Here is a 22,486-nt window from a genome sequence, read left to right on the forward strand (position 1 = left end):
TGATGTTTCCACAACAGAAACTTTCCTGCAAAAATATAAACAGAATAGAGGAAAAGGAAATCTAGGTAGGGAAACGGTGAATTAAAACACCGAGTTCTTGAAGAAGTTTATGAGGGAGCCAGAAGCCCCAGTGCTCCAGCAAGCATCTGGGTGAAAAGGGTCACTGAGAGCATGATGAAGCAAAGACCTAAGTTAAAACATAGGAGGCAAAGTGAACATAATCAAACATAGGAAATGGTAGGCAAAAGCAAGGAGAAAAAGGTGTAATAAATGGAGAAGACATAAAAAACATCCTTGACTGACCATAGTAATGCAAAGTTTTTTCAAGTATAGGGAAAAAATATAGCAGAATTATTTAATAGAAGTAGTAATGGCAGAAAGTATAATAGTAGCAGAAGCCATTATTAGAGAGAGTTAAAAATTAATAAAGCAGGCAAAGTGGAAGCCTTCAATAAGTGCTCCTACTAGATAATGGTAAAGAAGCAGTCACATACTTTCATTACAGGAATGTAATTATGTACTTTTATAGTTTGCTAATGACCCAGCAAGATTTCTAACAGGGCTAATTGGGAGACCTCTGGTCAGCAGCCCGAGGGGTCTCTGGACACAGCAGCATTTACAGTAGAGCTTGAGCACAGAAGAGGAAAGCCCCAAATGGATCAGATTCCAAAGGAAAGCAGCTCCACCCAAGAGCAATGTGAGATTTTGAAAGGCTCCAGCTATATCTGTGAGCTCAGTGCCTGTTCAGAGACACACTGAGAGGGGAGCAAAGGGAAGCAGGCAGCACCTGGGGGATGAGACATCCATGAGGTTGGGTGTGAGGCATCAGGATGGCCCAGGGCTCCTGGGATCCTGTGTGCCTCCAAAGCAAAGCCCTGGCAAACAGGCTAATGTGAGTTTTGGCTCCATCACCAGCACATCAGGGAAAGTTCCCACCTGCATGGCACCAAAACCTCTGGGGCTGCTAAAAACATGGCAAGAGTGAACACCCCACAGGGCTCACAGAAAAGGAGCAAGAAATGAGTTTACCCTGGTACACAAGTGCTTCTGAAGAATAAAATGTTGTAAAGCAGAGAAAGGCAGCAGAAGTGGAAGGCAGAAGGTGAGGTTAGGTAGGGGAAATGGCTTCAAACTGAGAGAGAGCAGGTTTAGATTAGATATCAGGAAAAAATTCTTTACTGTGTGAGGGTGGTGAGGCCCTGGCACAGGTTGCCCCAAGAAGTTCTGGACGCCCCATCCCTGGAAGTGTTGAGAGCCAGGATGGACAGGGCTTGGAGCAACCTGGTCTAGTGGAAAGTGTCCCTGCTCATGGCAGGGGGGTGGAACAAGAATGAGCTTTAAGGTTCCTTCCAATCCAAACTATGCTAAGACTCTCATCAGGAATCATAAGCCATGGATTTATTTCTGAGGGTGAACAACCACCATCAGAAGGGCTTGGACAGCTCAACTACCAGCAGCTGATGGTTTTGGTGTTGTCAGATCAAGGTGGGATTTCCTCCTGAAAGTCCTCTTCAGTTTAGGCAATTTGCTGGACTTGGGAAGGGGACATGAGTGAACTCTCTGTCCTGTGTTGCACAACATCTCAGCTCGATGATCTCATGGTCCCACCGACCCTCCCTCCACCTGGGGCTGTGTGGGCAGAAGGCTGGGGCAGAGCAGCCCTGTGATGCAATCTGAAGCCATCCTGCAGCTCTTGCTTTCCCAAGCCAGGCTGGGCCCAACACAGAGCCACCGCTGCTGCTCCTGCTGTGTGTGCCAGGGCAGCACCTGGTGCTGCCAACTCATCATGGTGAAACCAAAACAAGTCCCTGCAGCACCTGTGTGTGCCAGGGCAGCACCTGGTGCTGCCAACACGGCATGGTGAAAGCAAAACAAATCCCTGCTCCCTCTGTGTGTGCCAGGGCAGCACCTGGCCCCGCCAACACATCATGGTGAAACCAAAACAAGTCCCTGCAGCACCTGTGTGTGTGCCAGGCCCTGCCAACACATCCTGGTGAAACTAAAATAAGTCCCTGCTCCTGCTGTGTGTGCCAGGGCAGCACCTGGCCCTGTCAACACGTCCTGGTGAAACCAAAACAAGTCCCTGCAGCACCTGTGTGTGCCAGAGCAGCACCTGGTGCTGCCAACACGGCATGGTGAAAGCAAAACAAATCCCTGCAGCACCACCGAGCACAACTACCCCTGTCTGCTCTCAGGAGCCAAACTGAGGGAGGGCTCTGCTTCATGAGAGCAGTTCAGTGCCAGTGGAGCTGAGGAATAACTCTAGGAACAAGCAGGGACACGGATGACCTTTCTGAGCCTCTGTCCCCCCTGGGTAAGCCAGGCAACATCCACTGCTGGCCCTCAGTGAGCCCAGGCAAGAGGCAGCAGAGGAGACCAGGTACTCTGTGCTCTGGGTGTTTCATGGATGAGTGAGGCAGCCTGGGAAACCTCCCCATCCTGTGCAGCCCTCCAAGGAAGCATCCCAAAAGCAGGACAAGGCTGGAGCACCAGAGAAGAGGCATTTGCCCACACTCCCTTCAGCCTGGCCTGCAGCAGCAGACCCAGACAAGCAGGGATTTCCTCAGCTCAGCAGTTTGTCCCATTGACTCTGCCAGTGCTCAAATTGCAACAAGGTGAAGACTGATGGGTGTGAAGGGGAGGGGGGTCACCTCCTCCTCCTTCCCTGGGCAACATCTCAAGGACACCTCTGAGTCCCCTGTCCCTCCTCAATTAAATCAGCATTCATTATTGATTTGGTTGAGCCTTAAAATAGCCCTCCCAAGAGTAAGTCCCCAGCAGGCAGCAGGGCCACTCTGGGCTCAGGCTCAGACTCTGTGGAGCCACACAACATGTGGAGCAAGGCCTGGAGAGCTGAGCAGCTCTGCTGCTGCCCCAGAGCTCCCCAGGATGGGCTGAGCTTGATTCCCACCCCACAGGACTGGTGACAGCCACTCAATACCTTGATTGTGCAGTAGGAGAATGAGGGACAGCCATGAGATCCCTCCTGCATGTGTGCCAGGGCTGCTCCATCTCATCTCAGGATGAGAGGAACCCCTCCAGCAGGGCTCTGACCCCAGAGGTAACCCTGCTAACACAGGTGCAAGAGCAGGTCCATGATGCAGCCCCAGAGAGTGACACATGGGCACAGCGCCCCTGGCTTCTCCCAGGGATGGAACTGAGGAAAACAATCCCTTGTGAAGCTCTCTGCCTACAAAGGGTCTCTCTAGGCAGAAGAGGGGAAGCAGGGAGCTCTCTAAAGCTACTCAACCAGACAAGAGAAGGTCACACAACAAACTTACTCTGGAAACTAGCAACAGAGAGATCCCCTGGGCACCATGGGCAGGAGAGAGAAAAGAGAACAAGAGTTCTGTTAGAACAGACAGGCAGCTCCCTGGACAGGGCTCAGCATACACCTCCATATGCCACCTGTCCTTCTGTCCCCCACTCCTGAGCAGCTCTCCAGGAACAAGGTCTGGCACAAAGCCTTTTCCACAGCAGAGGGGCATCAGGAATGGATCCACACAAGCCCAGAACCTGGGAGGGTAAAGCTGGGGACATGTTCTTCAGCTCAAGAAAGGGAACTTCTCCCCACATCTTTCTCAGCCACAACAGAGCTGAGAAACCCCTCAGCTCAGTGACAGTGCTGAGAAGCAAACTGCAGTGCCCAAGGCAGGACAGGCATCTGAGAGATGCCAGGATAAAACACTCCCTGACTGCAAACTCACACAGTGCCCTGTCTCTTTGGGCACCCCCTCCCTCTCACAGGGCACTGCTGCTTGACAAATGTGGCAGCTCTCCCCCACAGCAGCTCTTCACTGTGCACATGGCAGAGCTTGCTCTCAGGCTAAAACTCTGATAAGGATGCAGTCCTGGGCCTCTCTCCTCTCCTTTGGAGGGCAGAACCCCTATTTATGATGGATGTAACTCATCATTTGGCATGCCCAAATCAGCAGTAGAGAGGCTGGGGACGACCAGGCTGTAAAAACCAGGCCTGGATATTTGGCCAGGAACACCCTCTGATAACTGTCCCAATAGCTTGGCCTGGCCCACAGGGAAAGCTGCTAAGGAAGAGGCTGGAACTGCCTGAGCCCCCATGACAGCCCTGAGTGCCAATCCCTGCCCCACTCACTCTGCAGGCTGGGGAGGCTGGCATCCTCAGGCTTGGTTTTCAGCAGGTGTGGGAGCCGTGTGTATCTGTACCCAAAGCCACAGCCCTGGCAAAAGAGGGAAGGAAAGATCTTAGAGGCTGAAAAACAGTTTTGCTGCTACTGGGAAGTGAAATGGTCAGTGTCTCAGCAGCCCCAGGTGCTGAGAGGGGCAGGGATGCAGGATGCTCACCCGCCACAGCCTGACAAGGATCCAGTTGGTCTGTGCCCAGGGTCGCTGCTCATAGGGAGCCAGGAGGTTCTTCATCATGGAGATCCTCCTGCCAGACAGGGACACAGGTCAGCCCATAGGGTTTGGGAACAGGAGACTGAGCAGCACTCACAGTAGGACGCGTGCAGCTGGGGCAGAGCAAAGCCACTCTGGTAAAAGGGTGACAGAAGGCTCTCAAATCAACTCCACCCCCCTGCTGGCAACTCGTGGACCCTCAGCGGTGCTTGGCAGCCCTCCTGCTTGCTCACCCAGCCCTGCCACCACCCCAGCCCTGCCCCAGCTCCCCAGGAACAGGCAGGGCAGCACTTACTGCTCTTCTGGGATCCTCTCCACAGCACGCAGCGAGTGGGGGTAGCAGACGTAGCTGGCCAACGCCTGCATCAGCGAGTCCCGGATGTCTGGGGAGGAATGACAAGGGACTAGGCCAGGCTCCCAGGGACACACAGCACGCCGGGGAGCACCTCAATGCCACTGCCTGGGAGGCACTGGCCCTCATGGGGAGGCACACTGTCCCTGCTGACATGGAGAGCATGCTCAGGCTCAAGCAGCTAGGAAGGAAGCCCAGACTGGATATGCAGGTGGCTGGGACACGAGTCCTACTCTCAAAAGGGTGTCCTAGGTCATGTGTCTACCCTGACACAAGCAGGGTAAGGACAGTACCCAGCCTCACTTTCAATGTGGAGGCATAGGCACTGAACAGATTCAGCAGACAGATCCCAGCAGAAGCCTGCTGAGCCACTGGCATTGGCACTGGCCAGACCTGTGGCATTACCACCCCAAAAGCACAGGAAGGCAGCCTCACCTGTGCCCACAATCCTCGAGTCAGCAAAATGCTTGGCCAGGATGGCAGCGAGGCGCATAAGGGTCTCTTCATAGCCTGCAAGAGAAGGAGGGAGCAGGGTCATGGCAACAGCCTGAGGGGCAGCCCTGGGTCCCAGTGCTCCTGGGAACATGGGACAGGCCATGGAATGAATTTCTGCTACAGCTCCCTGCAGCTTAGCTGAGTGTCCAGCTGTCAAAACAGAGAGCTGGGAAGACACATTCACTTCCAGAAGAGCAGAGACTGAAATAGTTATTCAGGGAAAGATAAAACCATGCAACAGAGTTGGATGGCAAGGGAGAAGTGTCTGGTGCTGAAGAGGCTGAGCAACACAAAGAACACCCTAGGTCTATGCAGAAAAGCCATGTTCAGCCTGCATGCACTGCAGAAATTGCTACTGCTCAAGTCTGCTCTTGCCCAAACAAGAGCACTTCAGCTATGTCCTGTTGGTGGGAACAGAAGCTTTACTTACCTCCATGGGCTCTGGAAAACACAGAACTATTTGCTAAGAGCTCAGAGAGGTCATTTAGCCAGAAAAGTACAGAATGTGCACAGACAGAATCCACCTAAACACAGACTCTTGGCATCAAGTGGATGATCATCTCCATAGGAACATCTTCAAATCCCAGGGGAATTCAAAAGCAGTCCCAATTTCTGCACTCATGGAACATCCTCTCCCACCCAGAAAGCAGAAGGCTGTGGTAGAAATTACATCTTACAGCACCCCAGCCCATTCTTGATACCTCCTTGGAAACACAATCCATAGCTGCCAGTGATTTTCACTACAGCCAGCCCTGTGACAGCTTCAGACAAGGCATGGGCTCCCTACCTGAGCACAGTGACCACAGCTCACCACCTGCCCCAAGCTCAGACAACACACTGGGGCAGCACACCACAACCAGGAACAGACCCAGAAAGGAAGATGCCCAACTACCGCTTCACCACAAGGATGTGTCATGTGTCTTGCTTTAGATTTTATCAGGCCAGAATCAAGAAGCTGACCCCATCCCCTCACCTGGAAGTTCCTCCATGCTGTTGACAGGGCTGAAGTAGTTCTTGAGTGCACTGTAGCTGTTCATAGCCACGCTGAGGTAGAATTCTGGCATGAAAGCGAAAAGCGAGCCCGTCCTGTCGCCGTGCTCGATGGTGCGGATGCACACGCGCAGCAGCCAGTAGATATCCTGCATCTTCTCCTGCCAGGAAGAACACAGCTTCCAGTCAGCTGACAGCTCCTCTTGGGAGAAACAACCACCAGCATCACACTCAGAAACATCCCCATATTGGAGATCTTGCTCAGACATCTTACTGCTCTAAGTTCACAACCACAGCTGTGCTATTTGGTCTTTCCACAAAGCCACAGAAGTGGCAGCTGGAAGAAACAACCAGAGATCTCTACACCAACCTCCAGCACACAGCATGGCTCTCACCAGTGTGATGGTTTTTTTTCACCAAGCCTTGAGACCCTCCAAGCATTACTCCTTACCAGGGCATGTGCAACCACACAGGCCTGGCAAACAAGCGTGTGACTTTTGATTCCAAGGACACTGCTAAAGGAAAGCAGGCACTGGCACTTTCCAGAAATCTGCTGGAAACAAAGCTGGTCCATTGTGGGGATTAAATGGGAACAGCCTGAAAAGCTCACACCAGCTCAGATCTTTGCAAGAGGCAGCCACAGCCCTTCAGGTTCTGTGCCAGCCATTCAACCAGATTTACTGTCCTGAGGAACATCAGCCTCTTGTCTCGCTAAACAAAAATCAGAGGGTCCTAAATTAAAAACAGGAAATTTAAGGTCATCTACATAACTTTAAGCCATAAAAATGGGCGCCACCAAAGCCATAAAAAGAGGAAATATTATTTCATATCCTGCAATGCCAAGAAATAGCATAAGCAATAGCTACTTGCATAAAAATAGATGGAGAAGGGTTATACTTCTAATTTAAGAAAAAATTAAATTCAGAGGTGCAGATAAGGCATTTCACTTGCCTAATGTCTTTTCTAAAGTATGTTGTTACCATCTTTGGGAGATTTTCATGAGTTTATTCTGTAAATTAGCCTGAACTAGTACAAATCAACTAAACTGACTAACACACATCTTTTTCTCAACACTGACCCACATCTCAGCCAAAGTGTTACTTTCAAGATAAAAAACAACTGTGCAGCACAACACTAAGGTTGAAAAAGCTGCATTTGGCTTTAAGACTTGACAACCTCAAACATAATTTCACGTATTGCCAAGCTAGAAGAAAGCCTACACCAAGAGGATACAAAGATGTGATTAGCCAGTGAGATAGATAAATACAGTGTTGTAGTAAAATAAGCTGTAATAAAATAAACTGTAATTCCTACTGGGACGTTTTGAAGGCAGAATTATGTGCTTTAAAACTATGAGTGTTTTTAAGCACTCCCTTTGTCTAACTTTGAATCCCCCAGAATAAACCAGTGGCCAATTCCCTCCAGGAAGGAGCAGCTTCTGCCATGCTCTGACACCTCAGCACAGAGCAGGACTGCACCCCTAGACAGAGCCAGGCTCCTTCTCTCCAACAGCAGCAGCTCTGATCATACAGATGAGAGCCTCCAGTGCACACACAATTCCCAGAGAAGCAGGAGCTGCTGGATGGATGCCCCCATTGGGAAAGAGCAGGGACTTGAGCTGACTGTGAGCTGGAGCCCTGAAGGCACAGGTTCCTCAGTGCTGCCACATTCTGCAAGCTCACCTGGGGCACCTTCCTGCTCTCCCTGTGGGCCATGCAGGCCAGGACAGCAGCACAAACCACAGACAGGGAAGGCTGTAACCTTCAGTCCCAGATGTTGCTGATTCATCAGGAAAGGTGACACTGCAGTCCTGGTTTAGTATGACAATGGATCATCTAGAGACATGAACAGTGTTTCTGCGTGGGCCAGCACAGTGATACCTGCAGTGCACCCTGGTGATGCCCCTCAGCCCTTCCAGAGCAGCCTGGGAAGAAAGGATTGTTTTCTGGCAGCAGATTGTTTTCTGGCTATGCTAATGCAGCTGGAGAGCTTTCACCTTGCAATCCTGCTTGAGAGGGAAGGAGGAGATGAGCAAAGAGCTCATGAGTCAGGATCAGCCACTGCACTTCTGCCAGATGTGTTCGTAAGAACTCTTCTTCCCCTCCCTGTTTACATCCTGGGACACACAAAAGCCACAAAGAGAGATAGGGCAAGGCAATGGAAGTCAGGAAAAAATCAGCAGAACTGCTTGTGGGAAAACAGACCAGAGCTTTTATACAAAATGGTGAACTTGGGGGAAAGGGGATAACCTCTGCAAATAGCCACTGCATTAGTAAATGTGGAATACACACTCTGTATGGGAACCAAGTGAAGAAGGGGAGAACACCTGAACAAGAACTCCCTTGACTTTGATTCCACAGATTCCAAGAAGAGCTGCAGTAGTGAGATCCCCTGTGACACAGCACAGCTCAGGGAAATGATTCACAGCAGCCTCTATCCTCTGACATGTCTTGAGGGCTGAATCTCCCTTTGATCTGCACCCTTTTGTCTGCAGTGCCCTAAGGGAAAGCCTAGAGCACCATGCACAGCTCAGATCAGACTGGGCTGATCACTATGGGACACTGGGGGACAGGAGAGGGGCTAAGCCTAGAAAGGAGTCTCTGATACACAACAAGGGAAAAAGCAGCCCCAGAGATCACTGACATTGCTTCAACACCAGAAAAATGACACCTGTGACATGTGAGCCAAGCAGCAGAGAGGCAGAGGCTCACTGCTCTCCTTTCAGCTGCTCATGTTATGCTCCTGCCCACCTTTGAATAAATGGTGACATTTATCCAAGCCAGGCGCCGGCTCAGGTGGTTGAGCTTCTCAGAGAAGACCTTTTGGCTCTTCAGCAGCTCCTCATGGATGTCTCTCCTCTGAAAAGAGTGCAGAGATGTGAGGGCAGAATGTCACTGCCATTTATAGCATTTATTTCAGTGCTGAACAAACAATGCAAGAGCCTATACCACCTTGGGGCTAGCTGGGGAGCACTGGCAGGGGGGAAAGGAGTCAGCAGCGTTTCTGTGGAGGGAGTGGGAATCAGTGCTATAAAAAGCACTTATCAGTCTCAGCTGAAGCCCACAAGGCCTGACGCAGATGCTGGTACAGCTGGGCAGCAGGACTTCACCCTGCCAGAGAAGGAAGCTGGAATCTGGTAAGAGCTGGGAATCCAGAGACACTCACCCTCTTTGGGCAGCGGCTGATTTTTTCCTCTGTGTCTTTCAGTGCCATGGCATACTCATTCACATCATCTGACACACCAACCATCTGAAAAGCAGCAGATCTCAGCAGTAAATAAGGGTTTTTTTCCCTCTAAACATACAAGCATGCAACCAGAACTCCAGTGGAGGTTGGCAGAAGGACAGGGCACACACAGTCACTAAATAAGCAGAAACCAGAGTCTGTGTACAAGCATGGGCATTGGGGAAATGGATTCCTGCACAGCATGTACCACTTACCTTCCCCAGCTGCTGGTGGACACTGAGGTTGTACATCATCACTATCCCATCCAGGACTTCCAGCAGGGAGTTCTCAGTGATGGGCTGGTCTGGCTCCTCTGGGGGTCTGCCCAGTAAGAGACCATCGTTTCCATGGGTGCCTTCAACTGCAATGCATTTCCAAGACAGGAAAAGAGTTCTTAGCAAGGCATTTTGGCACCTCAGCTTCTGCCTGCTCCTCTCTAAAACCAAAGCCCTGTTGTGCCTCTGTAACATGGAGATTTTTCCCAGCCCATGGGATTGTCTAGATACCACACTACCACAGCATTCTCATCTTGCTGCCTCCATCAGGCTGACCTGTCAGATCTGTTCAGACTGACTCAAGTCATGCAAATTCCACTTCCTCAAGCCCTGTACATGCTTCAGAGGCCTGCTTGGTTCACCCAAACAGTAACAGTGCTGCTGCAAGCACTGTTACTGTTTGGGTGGACCACGCAAGCCTGTCTTCAGAGCAAGTGTGGCTACAGCTGCATCTGAACTGCCTTCCTACAAAGTCTCACTGCATTTAGAGAAACCAAGGCAGCATCTCCTTACACACAGAGGGTAAAAACATCACCAGTGTCATGCTCAGGATGGCAAAGGGTGTCAGCACGCCCTGGGAAGGGGCAGGAGCAATGCTGGCAGTAAGGAGATTGGTTCCTCTGGGGAGTTGGAGGATGCCATTGTTGCAGGGCAGGGTCCAGCTGTGGCAGCAGTACTCACTGTCCTCCCGTGTGCGCTGCTCTGCACGCAGTGACAGCACTTTGATCTTCTCCAGGGCTCCCAGGGGGCGCCGCGGGTTCATCAGGCTCACGGCTGCCGTGCTCAGGAACCGGTTGGCCCGGCCCAGGGTGGGGGAGCTGAGCCAGGCAGGCCTGGCGAGAGCTCCACCGATGGCCAGGGCGGCAGAGGGGCGCTGGGACTGCAAGGAAATGAAGGGAGAAACAGTTCCAGCTGTGCTTGGCTGCCTGCTGCTCCTCCCTTGACCCTGCAAGGACCTTGGCAGAGATGCACAGTGGCCACTGGAAGATGAGCAGGCAGGGCAGCAATGGGTAAATCCTTCCTCCAAGGGCACATGCCAGGCACAAACAGCAGACCTGCTCTGTCCACAGTTGTCTTGCACCTTTCCAAATGCAAGCACCAAGAGCTGCCATGGAGGGGAGGCAGCACAATCAGATCAGTGGCAGTGAGAGAGAAGGGCACAGAAAATTTTGCTGCTCAAACTTGGTGCAGCCAGGACCTCACTGATCTCCAGTGACTCTCATCCAAGTGCAGCTGTTTATCTGCTTGCCCATGGACTGGTGACAGTCCTGGCCCAACCCTGCCTTGCTGTAAAGTAAAACCTTTCCAGCCAGAGGCCCAACTTACTGCCCCAGCATCAGGGCCCCTGCAGGTGAATAACCCAACTCACCTGTGCTGCTGATGTTGCTGATTCCTCATCTTCGTCAAGATCATCCATAGTCACTGCCTGCAGCTCTGCAGGGTCGATCAGGATGTTGGCTTTTGCAGCCAGGTCATCTGCACAGAGCACACCAAAGCAGTGATGAATGCAGGAGTCACTCTTCACTCACCATGAGGAAGACTCATCCTCTTTCCTGCTTCTCAGCAGTAGAGAAACAGCCAGAAAAGTTGGATGCTCTATCAGAACAAGCTGACCTGTCCCAAGCTTCCTTGCAAGGAACAGATCTGCCCTTACAAAAAGAACAGAAACCAAGCAGCAGCAGGTGCTGCCCTCCCAGGACCCATTTCAGCTCCTGGTCCTACCAGCTACAAATAGGATAACTGAGGAACCAGGAGACAACCACCAGGGCCAAACTGGACTAGAGCAGGAATGGCAACTCTCTGCCTGAGACCATATTTTAAGCCTCCAGTTCTTCAATGCTGTCCCATGACGTGTCCCAAAGTCACCAGGACTGAGAGTCACACCCAGAGGAAGCCTATGCTGATGGCTATGCTGTACAAAGCCTGAAGAATGTGTTCTTTAGTCCACAGCTCTGTCTTTACAGCTGGCCAGGACAACTTGGTAAGAAACCAGAGGAGATAATGTGGCTCTCAAGCTAAGTAATCTAATCTTGAACAGTCAGGGATCAACATGAGACAGAGAAAATGGTCCTCACCTTGCAAACACACTGGGGGAGAAGAGACATCAGAGCCAAAGGCAAGCACCTTTGGCTCAGAGGTGAGACAAACCAAGTCCAAGGGAATGCCAAAGGGTTTCTAACCCTGCACAAGGCAGGCTTTGGGAGCCCAGTGCCAGAGGAATGTGCTGCACACAAACACACAGCTGCAGTAGGTACACAGGGCTGCTCCTCCCTGCACAGAGTAAGGCTCCAACTAAATCCTGGGCATCCTTCACACCCAGCAGAGCTCAGCTGATGGTCAGGGCTTTGACAGGTCCCAGCCTCTGGCTGTGCTGCAGCAAGAACACCATACCAGATATTCCCAGACTATTCCCTTCCTCCAACTGCCACATGCCCAATTCAGGGATACAAGCAGTAAACTGTAACTTAAAGGACACTCCACCTAAGAGGCGTGGTGTTTTCTTCAAAGTAATTTGAATCTCATTAAAATTCAACTTTCCTCTCCCTGAATTTAATCAAAATTCATTACCCACAGCTCCCTCCCTGGAATGCCTTGCATGAATTCTATCCAAGACCTGGATTCAGGTATTGGCAATGAGAGCACTTACCTTTCAGAGTCTTCTTAAGATGAGACAAAAGACCTCCAAGTCGCTGAAGGTCAAAATAATCCACCTTCCCATTATAGAAGAGTTGAGGAGGGACATAGGCCTCTAAAACAGAGGAGGAGTTTTGTTTTTTTCCATGCACAGGATGCACAAAGTCATGTAAGGGCTCCTAAAGCAGACCCCATGACCCACAGTTAGGACTAATATTTAGGGACAAGTTTTGTTGTAATAAAAGCACAGGCCATTAAGGCAGAGGTGATTTCCACAATGGAGCAAGTATTAGATCCATGCAGAAAGAGGAGCAACCAATGGCTATCAACTAGAGTGCCAGCACTTCCTCCCTCCAGCCACAGTCACGGGGCAAACTGGATCATCAGATACCTTGGCAGCTCTCCACCTGGCTACTCCAGCTCTGCCACTTAGTCCCACAGGGACAGCAAGGCACTTGCTGAGTCTAGAGAAAAGGTCAGCCTAAAGTAAGGAGAGGGAATACCAATGGGGTCTAAGGGTGGGAAAACAACTGGCACTGCTTTAGTTTCCCCTTATTTCCACAGTTTGGGAACTCCAAAACGAGAAAAATATCTTCCCAAAACTCTGACCAATGGATCACTGAGCTGCCCTTCACAGCCCCACAGACAATAGTGGACTCTGCTCCAGAGCAGATGGGGGAATAGCAAACAGTCCAGGTATCCTTCTGCAAGTCTCACATCTGGATGTTGACTGCAATAGATCTGCACACAGGAACTCCCCAAGGTGACAGAAGGCTCAGGCACCCATTAGAGACAACATTTTCAACATCCTGGAAGCACTGCCAAGAGGCAAACCTTGTCCTAACCACAGGAAAGCCTGCAAAGCCTCTCCCCCAGGCCTCACCTTCACTGCTCAGGGCAGCTGGGGTCTTTGCTTTGTGGCCATCCCAGAAGTAGCGCAGGGCAGCAATGAGCCGGTGCAGGAAGCACACCATGTACTCTGGTGGGCACAGCACAGCCAGGTTCTAGGGCAAGAATGAGAATCCAGCATCAGGCCAGGTGTGAAAGTGCATCTCAGGCCAAAGGGCTACATGGAGCAGGCAGAAACTTTTGTGTTCTCAGCCTTGCTAGCATCTCTAGCTTACAGCTCTGGCAGAGAGCCCAGACCTGACGGTGGGCATCAGTTTCCACCTCTGGGACACCTCTGTCACTGGTCTGACAGAGGATGAGGGATAACACACAATCCATCATGAAAGATGGGGATGAACACAGGGATGCAGGTGAAGAAAGGGTTTCCTACACGGCAGATGCCTGGCTCCCAAAACCTCAGGCAACAGCCTGACCCAGGGTCAGAGGAACAATCCTCACCCAGGAGTGAGGAAGGAGGATGCCAAAGCCAGCAGCCCCACTGTGGCAGAACATTCCACAGCCACACTCTCTGAGAGGCCATAGGAGGATATTCAGCTCCCACCTAAGACTTCCCAAGGACCACTTTCCTATAAATCACTGCACAGGACTTACCTAACTTGCCTGGTTTCCAGATCTCCCCCTCCTCATTCCCTGTCATAGTTACACCTCAGTGGATCAACTACTGGCAGCAGCCTGGCCAGAAGGGCAGAGTTCCCAGCCTGAAGGTGCAGAAAGCCCCCAGGGTCAGACTTGCAGGAAGGTTGGCCCCTCTGACTTACCCCTCTGTTGCTGGCATTTTCCTGAAGAAACTTGCGGAATTTGTTTAGGAAGATGTATCTGGAGGCTTCCCCCTGGCAAAAGAAGAAAAAACAGGTGGTAAATCCAGGATTTACAAAGCACATCACATGAAGATATTGTCCCAAAAGACCTACAGAGTGCTTACCCCTCCTCTGTCCTTATTGTTCAGCAGCAACTTCAGAATCTGAACCTGGAGACCTTCCACCACTAAAAGGGGGACACAAATCTGCCATCAGAAAACCAGCACTGGAGAGCAACTCCCCCTCTTAACCCCAGCTGCAGTACCGTGTCCCCAGGAGAAAGGTTCCCTCCCCAGCACAGGGGGCCCAGGAAGAACCAGTGACAGCAGAAAGCCAATCCCACCACTGAGAATCTTCTCCTCCACTACCTAGCAGGAAATTCATCCATAGCTAAAAACCAATGCAGAGGTTTGCTCCTGCCCCATCCTGGGGGGCTGCAGGTCTCTGCAGTGGGGTCCCATCAGAACAGGGCATGGCTGGCCCCCACCTCTGCACCACAGCCTGTCCTGGCTGTACTTCACATATGAATAAGATTTAGAAAGCCCCTGGCTGCACAAAAAGTGTGGGATCTTGGCAACTTCCCTCCCTCCCCACAAACCTTCAATGCGCTTCTTGAGCCGCTGGCAGCCTCTCTCATACGCCCGACGCCTCAGCCTCTCCTCAGCACTCTCCTCCTTCACCTCCTTACTCTCCTTGCCCTGCTTGGGGCACAGACACTGATTAGTAGGAGAGCACTGCACAGGGAAAATATCCTGCCAGAAATGCCCTCAAACAATGCAAAATGGAGAGCAGAGACTCCCTGAAACAATGTGCCAGTGTGTGACTGCAGCTGGCAGGACACCTAAACAGGTCTGCTCCAGCCTTGTAATGAATAATGGCAGGACATCTTTTGAGGACACCCCAGTCAATTCCTAAATACGTGAGGTTCCCTTCCAAATCTGTTGCCACAGAAAACTGTCCCCCCTTCCCTGGGTGAGCGTCACACCTCAAACATACTCTCTAAGGGGACAAAAAAGATGACAGGGGAATGGAAAAGCTCCAGCTCTCAAATAGTAAGATCCACCAGTGCTAACACAGCTGGAAATAGGGGCCACCCAACTTCCTCAGCCAGAAAAAGATGCAAATGGCAGGCAAGAACACTTCCTCAGCACTCTTGGTAAGTGCCTGTACTCACCTCCTTGGTGAAGCGGTTTGGCCACCACGTGGTGGGAATGAGCTCCTGCAGACCTGCCTCCTCCACACGCAGGGGGCTCTTGATGTAGAAGAACACAACGGAACGGAGCACGTCGAAGCTGTGCTGGAGTTAAAGCAAGCACAGAAGCTACGGTGGGAGAAGGGACAGGGCATGTCTCCAGAGCTGTAGTGACAGATTCCTTTCCAAACTATCACTGCAAGATCCAGAGGCCTCTGGAGAAGCCCCACACAGCCGTCACAGCAGCTGCACAAATGCTACCATAGGGCTGGACTGCTCTGAAAGTGGTTTTGCTGTAGGGATTTCAGAGGTCAGTCAGGTAGAAATGAGCTCCTGGGTGTTACCAGGATGTGAACTATACAACACTGCTGCCTGCCCTCAAAGCATTTATAGGAAATGGTGTCAGGCAGAGGAGACCTGAGAAATGAGCTCTCAAGACATGGTGGCTTCTGCCTTCCTGGACCTACAGGTCCTTGAAGTGTCCTCGGCTGCATTACTGAGGGAAGGGAAAACTGAGACAGGAGGAGACACAAAGGATACAGAACATTGCTGAGTAGGTATTTCCTAGATTTCTCATGCTTCAGGACTGCAATGGTGAGCCGGAGGTAGTGGATCTAGGAAAACAGGAGAAGCAAAAGTAACTCCATCTGCAGAATGCACAACTCTCCAATGGGCACAGTGTGACAAAACTGCCATCTTTGGATCAAACAACTACAGGATCCCAAACATCCTGTACCTTTGGACATGGGGACAGATTCCTGGGGATTCAGAAGTGCAAACTCACTTGTAATCCCAGGTCTGGGATGATGGGGGAGAACCTGTAAGCCCGCAGCAGGGACATCAGGAGCTGCTTGAGGCACTCATGCACTTCATACTCCTGAGAAAATAAGAAACACATTTAAGAACAACAGCAAGGAGTCAGGAACAGCTATAGCTCCCAGACTGAGATCTTGGAAGGAAGCATTCATTTCTGAACTGAAAAAGCAGGTGCTCTGAACCCACAGTGTCCCTCTGACTCCACAGGAGAGAGTCCAAGCAGAAGCTGGTGCCAGTGCTTTGCTACAGGGAAACAAGTCTCTGCAGGAAGTCCAACCCACAAGTCACCTACAAAAAGCCAAAGTCCCAGGCCCTATTTGTTGGGCAGTCACCAGTCCTCTTATTCCCTGACTCTACCCAAGACACAGTATTGGTACAACCAACCAGAAGAGAAAGAAGTAAGCCTTGGGTAAATGTGATGAGAGAAGAGTTGTCTGTTTGAATTCAACTCCATAGCCAACCAGCAGGATGAGAGCCAACTCTTCCACAAACACAGCAGTGCTACCAGAGGGTGCAGTTTCTCTGCTAAGATGGTGGCCCTCAAGGAGTCATGACATTTTTCTATTAAACTTCTCATGGCAGCTGGCTGGGCCAGTGCCCACATCTGTAAACTGTTACCCCAAAGGGCAGACGTGCTGTCTCCAAGCAGATCCCTGGCAGGGACTGGCTCTGTGTAACCACCCAAGCACTCCAGCAGCAGCAGCTTCCCCTCAAACATGTGTCCCAGGAAGGAGTAAGCTCATCCAGCATGGACAGGAAGGGAAGTTGGAGGAGGTAGTGCTGGAGATGGTGAGAGTGCACTGCACACCTCTACCCTAGTCCCACACACTCTGATCCATCTCTTCAGCACACAGCAGCACTTGAGACCTCCACAGTCAAATACACATTACTAACAATCAGAAGATTATTCTTATTGATAAATGTGATGTTTCCAGAAACAGGAAGTTATTCACCATCATCAGTTCCTTTAGCAGTAGGAGAAGCTTAGAAATGCCTGGTTAACTCATTGCCAGTGTCTGCATTCAACCCTCAGTGCCTGGGTGTGCAGCAGCAGCCAGATGAGCTAATTGAGAGGGTGGTCTACCACAAAGAAAAAAGAAGAGAGAGACACTGAACACTACCAGCATTTTGTAGGGCAGGCTCCTGTCCTCAGCATCTCCCAGGGATCCCTAGGGAGGAACCAGCACGCTAGCAACTCACCTCCATCAGAAGCCACATGAGATCCAGCAGCTGCTGAATGAGGGGGTGGGCCTCCACTGCCCCTCCTCGCTCCAGGATGCTCAGCAGGAAGGTCATGAGCACATCTTCCACCAGGTACACCTTGCACTGCAGACAGAGAGGCAGGTCAACGTTCCTCCAAGGCACAGTCACTTCCCAGCAAAAGCTGGGGATTATTTTGCCTTGCAAGAGCAGTAACAAGCACTACAGAACCTGGCAATGGGCAGGCAAAACTCACCATAAGAGGGGAGAAATAATTGAAGATGTGAGCTAGTGTAATCAATACCGTGGGTTCTCCCTGCAGCTGCCACATGGATGTGTCTTTCTCCACCAGCTTCCCCTCCTGCAATGACAAACCCAGAGAGACACATAGCTTGGATCCAGCCCAATCCACCTGTACACCAACTGAATGAACCACATGCCTGGAGCAGCCCTGCTGCTGTCCCATGCCTGACTGCACCAAAAACCTTGAACATGGGAATTCAGAATGCCAAAGAAGCCAGGCCTATTCCTCTGGAAGGCTGTAGTGCAGTCCAGATGTCACTATCAACCACATGCAGGCACTTTGACAACATTCTATTACAAAAGGACTCTAGTTTACATGATAATTTGTAAATGGGAACACCTACAGAGGAGGAGAAATAGCAAATCAGGCCTTCATTTGAGCCAAGACCATAGCATATGCCATAGCATATGGCATTTCCTATGCTTTGGGCATCAACAGATCATCCCTCATCCTAGTGGAAAACAGTGTTTCCAGCAAACAGTGCCACAGCCAAAACAATCCTCAAGGCAAACCTGCCAGAATTCCATCACATTACTGAACAGGACATCAGTAAAAAGCTTAGGATATGAACAAACTCATTTCAAGGGTGCAAAATCAAATGCAGCAGTTGTGAGCCTGTCAAACATCACTTCTTGAATATTGGCAATGAAACTTTACAGGACTGAGAACAACAAAGCCCAGTATGACTTAAATGAAGTCCTGGAACTATCAGGAGGGCCATTTTGCAAGCCAGAGAGCTCCAGGGACAGGCAGGCCCCATGCAAGCATTCAGACTCTCAGGTGCATGGAAACATCTGAGCTGGCAGCACGTGCAGGGAGAGCAGAACCCCCTTTCCCAGCATGATGCCCTCAGATGCACCCCCTGATGCCAGCCTACCGTCACATCTATTCCAATATGGATCACATTCTTCAGGTAGCCCAGCAGCTTCCGAGCCTTCAGCAGGTCTGCCACAGGAGGATCCTGCAGGGGCCGGTAACCTTCCACTGGATAAGTAGGGAGTGTTAAGGGAAAATGCAATCTGATCCTTTTGGGACTCCTTTTGTCTGTGCAAGGAAAAGACTCTGTCTGCTTTATTTTGTACCCAGTCCCAGTTCAAACCTTCTATATGGATGATAAGCCACAAGCTCTCATCTCCACTTCCTCCATGCTGCAAGCAGAAAGTCTTTCACTTCTTCTTGGTGTGAAATACTTTTTTCATCAGAAAGACCAACTAGAGCTCCCACTACAGCCATCAACAGGCACAGCCAGGACTGCTCTGACAGGAGCTCCAGGCTTCAGCATTCTCACAGCAACAGGCAACACTAATACCATGTCAGAAGTCCCATATGGCTGGGAGGTAAAAGAGATGAGTGACCAAATGGCTCAGCAGCACATCAGCATTAGGGTTTCCAATACTGCTGAGCGAGAATTTTGCAGGATCTGAGTGTCTGGGAGCAGGCATCTCCCAGTTGTAGAGCAGCTGCTGTCTCAGAGCTGAAAGCAACTCTCATTTCAGAAACTTGTGTTTGTGTCCTGTAGTTCTGCTTCAGCTAAGGAGGCATTTGGCTCTTCTCTCCCTGACTCAGCTCTGCACACAAGTGCTGACAGCAGAAAGTGAACTGCAGTCAGGTGTGTATATTCTACAGCCTCCAAAGATGGTCTCAGGACAGGCTCTTCCCCCTTCAGAGCTCCTCTCCCCACACCTAAAGGATATCGGAGCGGACGGCTTCCGAAGTTAAAAGCCACAGACTCTTTGAAGGAGAGGCTGATGGCAGGGAAATAGGCCATCCCAGCACCCCTTGTGATGTTATCAAAGGCAGTTCCCAGAGATATGCCATTCCTGAAAGAAGGAAAACACACAAGGTTTTAGTCACAGCAGGAGGGGTGTGAGGTCAGCTGGGCAACACAGATATCAGCTTGCCAACACGGACACACCCATCAGTCATGCCTCCTGTCATTCCTAACCTGGCACACATGCAAATGTCACAGCTCTGCTGAGTGACAGCCACAGGAAGCACAGGGCCACTCCCATTTTCATACCAGCATGGGAAGGCACTGGGGTCTACACAACATGCAGAGCCCACTCAGCTTCAAGGGCAACCCAAATCTGTGAGATAACTAAAGCAGCAGGACATTTTAAAGCATATGATTTTTTGGCCTCATCTATTTGATGCTGGTGGCAATCAAGGATAATGCTTTCAATCTACTCCTCCATAAAAGATGACACCAACCATCTAACAGTTTTTAACTGCAACTGACATGCTGCAGGCCAGGGCTAGAGAACAATTCCCATTGTGCATGGGAGCTGGAAACTGGAGATTTATCAACCTTTTCACAGCTCCTTGTGAATTTAGGACAGGCAAGGTCTTACACTGGCTACAAAAGCAATCAATTAAAGCCAAGTGTGGCATTAAACATCACAAGAGATGCCCTTCCCTCTAAAATCCTGGCAAACTTTACAAAGATTTTGTAGCTTGAACATCTTCCTGCCAAATGTTTTCAACTAAACTGAACTGGGACCCAACACCCTATTCAGATGGTTTCTGAACACAAGACAGAGAAACAAAGGCCACAACTACCAAGGAACATAAAGGGGAGAGAGCAGAAATAGGGCTCAGCAACCTTTTTATTAGACACAGACATAAACAAAGCAGGGAATGTGACAAAGATGCTTACAAGCAGAAAGCAATGGTGCCCTCATCAAGGTCTATCAGACAGCTGACGATGTCTCCTGCTGCCCAGGACTGCAAGAGAGGGAGAGAAGAGGTTAAACATATATTTCCAGGGTTTTCCCTCATCACAAGAAAGACTGCAACCCAACCAACCCCTTGTGATTCAGGGTTAAAGAAGAGAGAGTTCCTTCTCCCAGCAGCTCACATCATTTTCAGACACTTCTAAAGCCCAGTTGGGATCTTTTTCCCCTCTGGCAGTAGGAATGTACATTTATCCCAACAATGCACCAGCTCTGATGTACTACAGGGAACCAGAGCCTCCCAGGGACCAACAGCAGCACTGTGCTGGCAATCAGTCTGCTAGGGCTGCTAAACAAAGCCAGCACATCCAGCACCCCTAAAATGCAGACAAGTGCTGGCACACAGCCTGAGGCAGGGAGAAAGGCTTGAGGGCACTTCACAAGGCCCAGCAGACAGAGTGAGCAGAAGGAGTCACCTGCTTTGTGCTCCATCCCTGGGGCACAGCTACTCACTTTGCCATAGTTTGTGGTAGTCACATTCCACTTGCGCACCCTGTTCCCATCGTAGGCATAGGAATCTGGCGTGTCCCCAACGCCCTCCTGCAGCAAAGCATCAAAGAGAACACTCAGAGCAGGCACAGAGGATTCCTCTCACTGCAAGAGAACCTTTAAGGGGGAGACCAGTAGACAGGGAGAGCAGCTGACAGCACACATGCTCTGCCTGGGAAAAATCCTCACTCTAGGAATGAATCCAGTGGCCTGTGATCTTTGGTTCAGAGAAATGCACCACTCCCTACTTATTTTTGGGTCAGAAGAAGAGTACTGGCATCTGACACTTCTCATTTCTATCAAAGCAGCCCCCTGGGATGCCCATCACTTCCCCTCTCACATACTGCAGAGTGACAAGTTAGTGAAATTCTGCAGCTGACACCTCTTTCCAACACCAAACATCCCACCCAGATGAAACAAATCTCACCCTCCCCTGGGCAAAAGGAGCCCTGTAGCAGCAGCTGCTGAAGCCCATCCCAAAGGACAGGCTGCCAGCACTGCAGACACACACTTTCTGGGGAAGTTACCAGCTGAAAGTCAATATCTAGCAGTTCTACGTGCAACAAGACCACACCAACATACCCAGCACAGACTTTCCCACTGAGCACCCCTCTGTGGACACAGACCAGAGAGTCTCGTAAAGACTCTTAAAATAGCAAGCCTGGCATTTTGTGTGTGTGTGTGGCATTTCTGGTGTGAATGCCAGCAGGGCACAGCACCAATGCAATGCTCTACACTGACCAAAAAAGCAGAGAAGGAGAATTCTCCAGATTAGCTATACTACCTCCTGATTAAATCTGCAGTTGAGAGTACACCAGCCAATCTGCATGAGTCCCTGGGAGGAGATGAGCACCTCATAAATCCATTTCCCTGAAAGAAAAAGAGATGCCACAAGGTGAATTCTTGTCCCCTGGCTTGTTGTTGGAAAAGGTGAACCCGACATTGCTCCACAGAAATATATGTGGAACATAAAGGAGTTTCAGGACATCCCCAGGATTCCCCTTTATTCTGGCATCACACAATTCCCCATCCTTCTCATTCTTTGGAGAGGTTCAGTGAATGAACTGGGGAAGAGGGTGTTCGAGATCTGGAACATATTCAAGATTTCCTGAGCTCTCCAGCTGTCTAACATCCCATACACCCCTCCCAGGGTCTTCTCTCAAAGCAGCACTGGTTTATCTCCTTACCTTTATACACACATGTTGTGGCCCTGATGGACCCAAAGTTACTGTGGCCAATCACCTGGACCAACAAACAAAAGATATTTTAATGTCAGGCAAAAAGAGAGGCTTGTGCAGTCCTTTCCATTCCCTCTGTCCCTGCCATGCCAAAGCAAAATGGAGAGCTATTCACAAGGACAGCATAGGGACAAGAAGGGACATCCTCCCCACCCCAGCAGCTGTACTTGGAGCCAGCTGGCCCCAGGGAATCATTCAGGTCCTTCCCTGGGGCTCATCTGTACTTGATATACCCCAGTGAAGCACCCAGCATGGCAGCAGTACAAGGACAACATGGTGACAGACAGGTTCCCAGTGAATTGGCACAAAAGTGATTATGATATGGGAAAGATAAATGAATGCTGGACAAGTTAGAACAAAACTATAGATTCCAGGTGTCCAGACCAAAGGCCAGGGCAGGCAGGTAACATGGTGCCTAGGAACTGAGCTGTGTTAAATCCTGACTCTTGCTATCTTGGGACAGA

At 50.5% G+C, this 22,486-nt stretch overlaps 1 protein-coding gene across 2 annotated transcripts in view; it reads right to left on the reverse strand.

Annotated features, from left to right (window-relative positions):
• Window positions 1-22,486, reverse strand: part of RNF123 (ring finger protein 123) — a 47,348-nt gene that overhangs the window by 17,781 nt on the left and 7,081 nt on the right. Inside the window, exons 6-32 of one of the 2 annotated variants that reach the window (XM_059480257.1) lie at window positions 21,972-22,026; window positions 21,569-21,654; window positions 20,749-20,835; window positions 20,220-20,287; window positions 19,258-19,383; window positions 18,441-18,555; window positions 17,516-17,620; window positions 17,260-17,385; window positions 16,028-16,120; window positions 15,784-15,857; window positions 15,226-15,343; window positions 14,650-14,749; window positions 14,177-14,238; window positions 14,013-14,084; window positions 13,229-13,349; window positions 12,359-12,460; window positions 11,081-11,187; window positions 10,393-10,591; window positions 9,652-9,797; window positions 9,377-9,460; window positions 8,962-9,069; window positions 6,195-6,372; window positions 5,162-5,236; window positions 4,670-4,757; window positions 4,321-4,408; window positions 4,112-4,196; window positions 3,282-3,308 (exon numbers count right to left, since the gene is read on the reverse strand). In XM_059480257.1, the coding sequence (XP_059336240.1) occupies window positions 3,282-3,308; window positions 4,112-4,196; window positions 4,321-4,408; window positions 4,670-4,757; window positions 5,162-5,236; window positions 6,195-6,372; window positions 8,962-9,069; window positions 9,377-9,460; window positions 9,652-9,797; window positions 10,393-10,591; window positions 11,081-11,187; window positions 12,359-12,460; window positions 13,229-13,349; window positions 14,013-14,084; window positions 14,177-14,238; window positions 14,650-14,749; window positions 15,226-15,343; window positions 15,784-15,857; window positions 16,028-16,120; window positions 17,260-17,385; window positions 17,516-17,620; window positions 18,441-18,555; window positions 19,258-19,383; window positions 20,220-20,287; window positions 20,749-20,835; window positions 21,569-21,654; window positions 21,972-22,026 (2,695 nt within the window). The remainder of the gene's footprint in view (window positions 1-3,281; window positions 3,309-4,111; window positions 4,197-4,320; window positions 4,409-4,669; window positions 4,758-5,161; window positions 5,237-6,194; window positions 6,373-8,961; window positions 9,070-9,376; window positions 9,461-9,651; window positions 9,798-10,392; window positions 10,592-11,080; window positions 11,188-12,358; window positions 12,461-13,228; window positions 13,350-14,012; window positions 14,085-14,176; window positions 14,239-14,649; window positions 14,750-15,225; window positions 15,344-15,783; window positions 15,858-16,027; window positions 16,121-17,259; window positions 17,386-17,515; window positions 17,621-18,440; window positions 18,556-19,257; window positions 19,384-20,219; window positions 20,288-20,748; window positions 20,836-21,568; window positions 21,655-21,971; window positions 22,027-22,486) is intronic. The other variant, XM_059480258.1, reaches the window with a different exon arrangement.

Source organism: Ammospiza nelsoni, chromosome 11, assembly GCF_027579445.1.
Source record: "Ammospiza nelsoni isolate bAmmNel1 chromosome 11, bAmmNel1.pri, whole genome shotgun sequence".
NCBI lineage: Eukaryota > Metazoa > Chordata > Aves > Passeriformes > Passerellidae > Ammospiza > Ammospiza nelsoni.